The sequence below is a fragment of the Gekko japonicus genome, unplaced genomic scaffold (genome assembly GCF_001447785.1).
Source record: "Gekko japonicus isolate JY-2015 unplaced genomic scaffold, Gekko_japonicus_V1.1 scaffold131, whole genome shotgun sequence".
NCBI lineage: Eukaryota > Metazoa > Chordata > Lepidosauria > Squamata > Gekkonidae > Gekko > Gekko japonicus.
In genome coordinates, this window is record NW_015167061.1 from 2,633,662 (window position 1) to 2,643,028 (window position 9,367).

Below are 9,367 nucleotides of genomic sequence, written 5' to 3' on the forward strand. Positions count from 1 at the left end.
GGGGGCGGATCCTGCTCAAGTCGCTGGGCTTCATTGGACGGGGTTTGCACTGGGAGGGGGGGTGGGGGTGGGGCTCTGCGTGCTTCCTGGAGGGGGGACCGGCCCCTTAGCTGCCTCTTCTCTGCAGCTGGGGGGCTGGAATGTCACCGGCCCCTGGGAGGAGGACAGCTTCAATCAGACCCTGCTGGCGCTGGCCGCCTACCACCACATCTCGCCCTTCTTCTCCCTCTACGTCAGCGCCGACTCCAAGAACTCCAGCAGCAACATCATTCAGGTGGGTGGCGGGGGGGAGCCCCCCTCTTCGGCCAGCGTGGGGCAGTGGGTGGGTGGCAAAGACCGGGGAGAGAGCCCCCCTGCCAACTGCGAAGGAAGCACCACCCGTGTGCCACCCTCTGGGCTCCGGGATGAAACGGCGTGCCAGTGTGGGCCAGAGGGGAGGGCTGTGGGCACAGCTGCGTGGGCTGCGGTGCTCGTGTGCCTGGACCGCAAGGGCTCGGCTGGCTTTTTCCGCTGGGTGCCTCCTGGATGACTGTCTCTCTCCTCCCCAGGTCGACCAGTCAGGCCTGGGCCTGCCTTCCAGGGATAACTATCTGAACAAAACCCAAAACGAGAAGGCAAGTGCCATGCTCGGGGGAGGGTGGCGGGCGGGGAATTCATGTGGCCGTCACCTTGAGAGCAGAGGGGCTGTGAGTCATTCTGTGTGGGTCTCTGCCGCCCTTTGCCCCGGGCACAACGCTCGCCAGGGCGGGTGGTTCACACCTTCACTTGCCAGCCCGTTGAGTGGCACGTGTGGGGACCTGCCCTGTCTTGCCAGGACTTGACGACAAAAGCTCCCGTGGAACTCCACAGTCTGCTGTTGCGTCTGTAGTTCCGCGCCACAAAGACATGTTGGCGGCTAGCCTCACAGCTGCTGGTGCTGGTGGCCCATCCTGGAAGCTGGGTTCCCAAAGCCTGCTTGGGGGTGGGTGGGGGGGAGGCCCTGTTTACTCCAGAGCTCCAGCACTGGCAGCGTCTGTCTTCCTCTCCACCCTACCCCCCAGTTCCATCTAATGTTTGTCTCCCCTTTCCCAATTAGTTGCTCAGCGGACCTCCCTGTCGCTTCCTTTTCTTCCTTCCTTCCCTCTTCCTCCCCCTCCCCCCCCCCAGGTGCTGGCAGGGTACCTGAACTTCATGGTGCAGCTGGGCATGCTGGTGGGGGGGCAGGATGAGGCCACCGTCCGGCAGCTGATGCAGCAGATCCTGGATTTTGAGACCGCCTTGGCCAACATCACCACTCCCCAGGAGAAGCGTCGGGACGAGGAGGCCATCTACCACAAGATGACGGCCGGGGACCTCAAGGTGGGGAGCCCGGGGGCCTTCCTGACTCCGACCCAGCACCCCTGCGGGCGAGAGGGGCCCCCAGCCAGCGGCTGGCCCAGATCCGCCTTCTTTCTTGAACCCCCCCCCCCCCGGGGGGGGGGTCTCTTGCGCTGCTGCTGATCCTGGGAGAATATGCCGTGACAGCCACCCACGCTGCAGGCCACCTTTGCAACTCTGTCAGTAGATCAAACGGCAAGGAATTTAGAAATTAAGTCCCGTCGTTTGAAGCGGCTGTACTGCAGGGAGAGAAATACGAAGTGGGTGCGAAATGGACAACCCTGGGGTGGGGTGGGGGGAGTTGCAGGCACATGCCTGGATTCAGCCCGTACATTTGCTGGGGTTCCTTCCGCTTTGACACACACACACACACACACGTTTTCCATGATCCTCAGAGCCCTGGGAGCTGGCTCTGCCCACTGCTGCCACCTGTGTGTGGTTCTGGGAACAGCCGTTGACTCTGCCTCTGGGACTTCTCCCCCCCCCCCCCCCCCCCCCCCCCCCCCCCTGCCCCCCCCCCCCCCCCCCCGCCAGACCCTGGCTCCTGCGGTCGACTGGATGCCCCTCCTCAACGCCGTCTTCTACCCGGTGGAGATCAACGCGTCGGAGCCAGTGGTGGTCTATGCCAAAGAATACCTTGAGCAAGTCTCCAGCCTCATCTTCACCACAGACAAGCGGTGAGCCAGGGCAGGAGTCGGGTGGTGTGTGTGTGTGTGTGTGTCCCATCCCGATGCCTGCCGTGTACCTGTCATCTGCCTTGCTTGGGGGGCTCGCATCGGAGGTTGGAGGGCTTCTGGGTGCCGCGCTCAGTCTTCTTGCCATGAGGAGGCTGAGGGGCGGTGGCTGCCGCTGGCTGTGCAGAACGGGGGTTGGCCGGAGGCCGGGGGGGGGCTTTCTGCAGAGCCGAGCCTTCCCGGGGGGTTCTGGGAGATGGTGAGAAGGCCGCCCGGCCCGCCTGCTCTCTTCCAGCCTCCTGCACAACTACATGATTTGGAACCTGGTGAGGAAGACCTGCAGCTTTCTGGACCAGCGTTTCCAAGATGCTGAGGAGAAGTTCATGGAGACCATGTATGGGACAAGGAAGGTTGGTGGAGGAGGAGGAGGAGGAGGAGGGCCACTGTTCCGTGGCAGAGCTCCTGCCTGGCGTGTGCAGGGGGTCCCAGGTCCAAGCCTCGCCAGGCCTCCCAGCTGCCTGACTGTTGGTGGACGGGCATCTGGTCCCTTTAACATGTGAAAAGAACAGAAAATCCCAGCTGACAGCTTCCTCTCCCTTCCCCCCTCCCCACTCCTGGGCCTCCCCAAATCTGAAACGCTCCCCAGATTTCAAGAGTGTTTTGCTCTGGGTATCTGAGATGACCCAGAACAGCTCATTTCAGCGCGGATAAGTCCACACGGGCCTCCCTAGCCGGTGGTCCCTGGGCCCAACCTCTCCTCCTGGGGCATTTATGCCGAGTGAGTGTCCCTTAAGTGGCAGCCCCACACCCTCGTGTGGGAGCCCTGTGAGGCAGGCCTGGCAGAGGGACAGCTAGCGAGGGAGCCGGGGGGGGGAGTGGGGGCTGGAGCCCCCCTGCCGTGGGGGTGGGGGCACTGACCGAGGGGGGGCTGTCCTGTCCCTGCAGACCTGCCTGCCCCGCTGGAAGTTCTGCATCAGCGACACGGACAACAGCTTGGGCTTCGCTCTGGGCTCCATGTTTGTGAAGGCCACCTTCGCAGAGGACAGCAAGGCCATCGTGAGTGTCTCCCCCTCCCCCTCCTCCCAAAAGCGGGGGGCCTTCCTCATTGGCGGGGAGGGGCACTCCCTTCCTGCAGCACCCTGGCAGGTCTGCTGCACTTCCCTGTTGCTGCTGCTGCCGCTGCCGAAGAACCCTCTGGAATCCGGGACCTGACTCATCCCGCTCACCAGCCCAGCCTGGTCCAACCCCAAGAGTGGCTTTGGCTTCCTCGGGGCCACTTCCCAGGGAAGCCAAGTCTCCCTGTGGCATTCCAGCCCCTGACCCCCTCCCCCGCCCCGCGGGTGCAAGGGGGGCTGCTTCCAGGTGACTAGCTACTTGCCTCGGCTGGGAATTCCCGGTCCCTCCCGTGCTGAAAGAACAGGGCGGGGGGAGCACTCCAATCCCAGCTGTGGCACCCCTTCCTTTGGAGGAGCGTGGCTCTCCGTGGCCGAGGCTGAGCTCTCCCCCTGCAGGGATGCCCTGGCCAAACCCCCTCGCCTGTGGAAGGGCACTGGGGGGGGGGCCTTGGGCTGCCGCCTGACCCCACCTGCTTTCCCTCCCCGCAGGCGGAAGAAATGATTGCGGAGATCAAGGCGGCCTTTGAGGAGAGCCTGGCCAAGCTGCCGTGGATGGACGAGGAGACGAGGAGCGCGGCCAAGGAGAAGGCAGACGCCATCTATGACATGGTCGGCTACCCCAAGTTCATCCTGGACCCCAAAGAGCTGGACAAAGTCTTTGCTGATGTGAGTTGGCACAGCAGCCGAGGGGTGGTGGTGGTGGAGCGGACTGGCAGGTGGGGGGGGGCGCGGCTGTTTTGGCCTCTCCCTCCTCGCTCTCTGTATTCTGATGCAGTTTGCTTCTCGGCAGTACGACGCTGTGCCTGACCTCTACTTTGAAAACGTCATGCAGTTCTCCAACTTCTCTGCCCGCGTGACAGCAGACCAGCTCCGGAAGCCCCCGAACCGCAACCAGTAAGTCATGAGAAGAGGGGCCCTGCTTGGTCAGAACGAGATCGGTCTCCGCGTGGGCAGCCAGGGGCCTGCGAACAAGGGGGGGCCCAGGCATCGGCTCCACCTCCTCCGTGTCCCCAGCACCTGCAGCCTGGAGGTACACTGCCTCTGGATAGGGAGGTTCCATCGAGCTTGAGTGGCTAGCAGTGGTGGAGAGGCTGCATCTCCGTGAACCTGCCAGTGGCCCCCTGGGGTGGGGCAGCGAACTCCCCGAGCTGTGTGGTGCGGCTGTGAGAAAGAGCCGCCTTCTGTCTGATCTAAATCTACCCGCCTTCAACTTCATTGGGCCAGTCCCAAGTTCGAATTGGAGGATGGAAGGGAGAACTCTCTCCGCTCCGTGCAGACTTTTAGGGACTGGTCTGACATTCTGTCCCCCACACGCAACCCTCCCCCCCCCCACTCTTGGCCAGACACCGAGGCCTGCTGCCTGCCGGATCATTGAGACGGTCCTTTCCTGAGCGGCCTTTTGGCGGTGGAGAGAGATCCTCCCTCCCTAGGGGAGAGGGGGCTGGCTTTGCCAGTCCAGGCCCTTCCAGGTGTGTGGATTGACAGCCCTGGGGGGGGGGGACACTGGACGGCACGAACAGTAGCAAAGGTGTGTGTGTCGCCCCCCCCCCAATTCTTGCTCTCTGCCTCCCCCTGGAGGGCAGCAAAGATGGTGCAGGGCCTCGTGGACCAGTCAAGAGAGCCCTTTTAGGCAGCAGAGAAGCAGCTGTGAAGGGGGTGTCTGTGCCCCCTGGGGTTGGGTTCCAGGCGACAGATGTCGGCTTCTGGGTAACCCGCCAAGGACCATCTGGGCCAGGATGCCCCAGAAACTGAGCACTGGGATTTCCCTCAAAAGGATGTTGGATTCGGGGTGTGTATGTTCTTTATTTGTTGGGGAGGGGGCTGAAGGAAGTGAATTGGCCCTAAGGGAAGTGGGCTTGGGTGAGTGGGGGATCCCTCTGTCCCCTCTTGGTGACCCAATCCCAGCTGCACAGAAAGAGGAGAGCCCACCATTGCTCTTTTTTGCTAATTTCTTCCTGTTTGGGGTAATTGAAATAATTAATATGACACTTAAGAGATTTTTTAACAAAGCATCACATGTTCGTGGGAACCCTGGCTGTGACCGCCTTGGTGCTGGTGTCCTTCCAGGAGCCCCCCCTCCCTGCCCGTTGCCACCTTCAGGCACACGCCCCTCTCGCCTCCCTTCCCTTTTCACTGTGAGAGAGCGACAGCCCTGCCGGGGCCACTGGGAGGAGGGGATCCGGCAGGCCTTGCGAGGGGCGTGTGCCTGCGTGGGCGCCAGCCAGGGGGGCGGTGCGGCTTCTCTCCATCCATTGGCGGCTTCCTTGCAGGTGGAGCATGACACCCCCGACCGTGAACGCCTACTACTCCCCTACCAAGAATGAGATTGTCTTCCCCGCAGGGATTCTGCAGGCGCCCTTCTACACCAAGAGCTCCCCCAGGTGCGCGAGCGCCCCCCTGTCCTTCCCTGGCCCCGGGGGCTCTGTGGGGAGCAGCAGGGCCGAGGGCGTCGGCACGCGGGCACGGTGCTCGCTCGAGAGGCGTGCCCCCAGAGCCAGGGCGGGGGAGAACGGTGGGAGAGCACGTTCTCCTTCCCGCCAGCCATCGGGGGTCAGCTGTCCCCGGGGTGCGGGCGGGGCTCCCACGAGGCCTCCCCCCGCCCTCCGTGCCTCGGGGAGGCTGAGGGCTCGTGCCTCTCCTTTTTCAGGGCGCTCAACTTTGGTGGAATCGGCGTGGTGGTGGGCCATGAACTGACTCACGCCTTCGACGACCAAGGTGGGCATTCCCCTTGCTTCTCTGCCCCCCTGGAGCTGTCTTGGTCCTTCGGCTTCGAGGGCTCATGGCCTCTTGCCGGCAAGCTGCCAGGGCAAGAGCATCACAGAAACGCTCAGCAGCCCCAAAGCCACGACTTGCCGGTGGTCTCTTCATGGTCTCTCCTCTGCCGGTCCCCGGGCCAGGCTGGGCTTTGCGGGCGGGGGCCCTGCTGGAATCCCTGAGGAGCCTGGCTGGGCGCGGCACCCGAGCAGCACCGTGAAGCTGCCTTCCTGCCTCGGGCGTAGTGCTTCCGCCTGCCCGGCCCAGGCCCTCCGTCCGAGGGCGCTGCTTCTCTCCTTGGCAGCCCAGTCGCCCTAGGAGGGGGTGGCTGATCCGGCTCACTCGTTTCCCCTCCTTGGTCCTTCCAGGCCGTGAGTACGACAAGGACGGCAACCTCCGCTCCTGGTGGAAGAACTCCTCGGTGGAGGCCTTCAAGCAGCAGACGGAGTGCATGGTGGCCCAGTACGGCAACTACTCCGTCAACAGGGAGGCCATCAACGGCAGGCACACCCTGGGGGAGAACATCGCCGACAACGGGGGGCTCCAGGCTGCCTATCGGGTGAGAGGCCGGGCACCCGTCGGATGCCTGCATCGCTCCCTCTCTTAGAAGCCGGTGTCTGCCGGGAGGGCTGCGGGTGGGACACTAGCGAGGTCCCCCCCCCCGCCGTGGGACTTGGGCCGCAACACAGTTAGCAGAGCAGCCGCTCCCTGTCTCTGGTGGGGCTGAGGCTGCCTTGGAGCCCTTCCCCTCATTCCAGTCGTGCATGTGGCCGGCGGGGGGGGGGGGGGGGGGGCGCGCAACCATCTCGATCTCCGACCCGTCTGAGCACGAACGAAGCTGCCTTCCAGGGAGCCAGACCGTCAGTCGAACAAGGTCAGTCTTGTCTACTCTGGCTGAGCAGCTCTCCAGGGCCTTCGAGGCAGAGGGAGGTCTTCCACCTCACCTCCTCCCTGGTCCTTTCAGCTGGAGAGGCTGCTGGGGGTTGAACCTGGGACCTTCTGCGTGCCCAGCAGAGGCTCCGCAACTGAGCCACAGGCCCTTCCTGACCGTGGCTACACCCTTTGAGAGCCAGCTTGGTGTCGTGGCGAAGTGCGCAGACTCTAATCTGGGAGAACCCACTCCTCCACGTGCACCTGGCTGGATGACCCTGGGCAAGCCATAGTTCTGGCATAGCTGTTCTTGAGAAAAAAGAGCCGTTTCTGTCAAGAGCTCTCTCAGGGTGTCTGTTGTGTGTGTGGGGGGGAGGAGTTTGTCAGCTCCTCTGAGACACCTTTGGGTGGTGAAGGGCCATGGGGTATAAATCCAATCTCTTCTTCTTCTTCGCTGTCCCTCTAGGCCTATCAAAACTGGGTGACAAAACACGGGGAGGAGGAGACCCTGCCGACCCTCGGCCTCACGAACCACCAGCTGTTCTTTGTGGGCTTTGCTCAGGTAGGTGACTTCTGCCTCTTCCTCTTGCCTGGGGGAGCAGAAGAGGACCGGCTACGGCCGGGAGAAAAGTCTAATAAATAAATCAACAAACGGCGCCAGGGTGGGGTGTGGGTCCTGGTCTCAGGTGTGGGGGGTGGGGGAATATCTGGAACAGCTGCTCTTCCCCGAGGGTGCTGGTGGTTGAAAGGGGGGGGGGCACTGAGCTCTGCTGCTGAGCTGCCTGTGGGGAAGGTGGAGAACCAGTGGTCAGGCAGAGGAACCCCAGGGAACTGGTCTTCCCGAAGCCGCCACCAACCCACCGCTCGAGGGCATTCCTCTTACGTCTCCCCGCCCCCAGGTCTGGTGTTCCGTGCGGACCCCCGAGAGCTCCCACGAAGGACTCATCACCGATCCTCACAGCCCCTCCCGCTTCCGAGTCATCGGCACCGTCTCCAACTCGAGGGCCTTCGCGGAGCACTTCCGGTGCCCGTCCGGCTCTCCCATGAACCCCCGGCAGAAGTGCGAAGTCTGGTGACTTCTGTGTCCAGGCGGGCAGAGCACCTGACGGAGGAGACTCCGCACCGGCTCAGGATCGCATCCTTCAGGAAGCAAAGTGGACCCGGCACCTTGTGGGCAGAGAGGACCGGCTCTCCGGCCCGCCTCCCGGAGCACACCCCGTCCGCAGGCACTGACCGGCACGCGCGCTTTCTTCACGCCCGGCGAGCAAGCGCAGCCCAGCGCTTCCCCAGCCATTTTAAAGGGAGAATCACTTTTTAAAAACAGGCAGCGCATCTAACTGCTCCGGTTCAAAACAACGCACAAACACGTGCGGCTGGATAAACACACACACCAAAAACCTGCTGTGAGATGTACTTTTCGGAAACTGTTTTTATTTTTTTTTTAAATCTTGTGGAACACTGGAAACTTCAGGGGAAAATCTATTAAAATGGTTTATATATATATATATATATAATATATATATAGTTGAAGAATTGGTCGATATATTTGTTTTGTGGGCCATTGCTCCCGTGAGGAGAAGCCAGCCTCTCGGTATCTACTGTCTTCTCCTCCGTCTCTGTCTCTCTCTCTTGCCCCGGCCTCTCGTCCAGAGTGGGGGGAGGAGGGGGGCTCCGGTGGCGGTGTCTAAGTGCCACCCCCGTGGCTCGTCTCTGGAATGCAGAGTCTCCATCAGGGAGTTTGGTGTCGTGGTCAAGTGCGCAGACTCTAATCTGAGAGAACCGGGTTTGATTCCCCACTCCTCCACTTGCACCTGGCTGGATGACCTTGGGCAAGACATAGTTCTGTCAGAGCTGTTCTTGAAAAAGAGCTGTTTCCGTCAGAGCTCTCTCAGCCCCACCTGCCTCACAGGGTGTGTCTGTTGTGGGGAGGGGAAAGGAGTTTGTAGGCCGCTCTGAGACTCCCTTGGGTAGTGAAAGGCGGGGTAAAAATCCAATCTCTTCTTCTCAGCCCTTGCTCCCGGCACATGTGCCTGCTCCCCCCCCCCAATCTATTGACAGCCTAGCTGCTCTGCCCCCCCCCCGCCTGAGCGGGGGTTTGGGACAGGGAGGGGGTGTGAAGCTGTTGCCTCTGAGGCCCTGGATTCTGAGTCCCTTCCCCCCCCCATCTCCAGGTCCTGACGGGTCCCCACGCATCCTGCAGCGATGCACGCCTCCTTCGCCCATGTTGCCCAGGTGGCATTTATTCCCTGCAAATGTTGTGCACGTGGTCGGCGTGTCCGTCCCACCAGCAGTGCCTGGGCCCCTCGTGACTCATTGCTGAAGCAGAGGATGGGCCGGCCTCGCCAGAGGATGGGGCAGCCAGCGGAGGGGCCGATTCCCCGGAGGATCCCGTTCTGGACCCCGACTGGCGCTCTCCAGGGGCTGTGGGTGTGAAAGTGGCCCTGCTTGGCACTGCCCACCTGCTCTCTCCTGCCCTTCTCAGTGTTGAGGCTGGCGGTGGCTGTCCTCTTGCCCTCTGTGGCAGGAGCCCCCCTGGTGGCTTCTGCTCACCACCACCCCGCCAGGCAAAACACAGGGGAGGGCAGGCCTAATTTGCCT

At 62.4% G+C, this 9,367-nt stretch overlaps 1 protein-coding gene across 1 annotated transcript in view; it reads left to right on the plus strand.

The window, feature by feature from the left end:
• Positions 1–8,235, plus strand: part of ECE1 (endothelin converting enzyme 1) — a 12,964-nt gene extending 4,729 nt beyond the window's left edge. The window contains exons 5-17 of the mRNA XM_015412571.1: positions 128–274; positions 549–614; positions 1,147–1,338; positions 1,891–2,033; positions 2,326–2,440; positions 2,976–3,086; positions 3,635–3,811; positions 3,936–4,039; positions 5,416–5,526; positions 5,793–5,860; positions 6,268–6,458; positions 7,236–7,331; positions 7,669–8,235. Coding sequence (XP_015268057.1) covers positions 128–274; positions 549–614; positions 1,147–1,338; positions 1,891–2,033; positions 2,326–2,440; positions 2,976–3,086; positions 3,635–3,811; positions 3,936–4,039; positions 5,416–5,526; positions 5,793–5,860; positions 6,268–6,458; positions 7,236–7,331; positions 7,669–7,845 — 1,698 coding nt within the window. The 3' untranslated portion in view covers positions 7,846–8,235. The remainder of the gene's footprint in view (positions 1–127; positions 275–548; positions 615–1,146; positions 1,339–1,890; positions 2,034–2,325; positions 2,441–2,975; positions 3,087–3,634; positions 3,812–3,935; positions 4,040–5,415; positions 5,527–5,792; positions 5,861–6,267; positions 6,459–7,235; positions 7,332–7,668) is intronic.
• Positions 8,236–9,367: the final 1,132 nt, after the last annotated feature.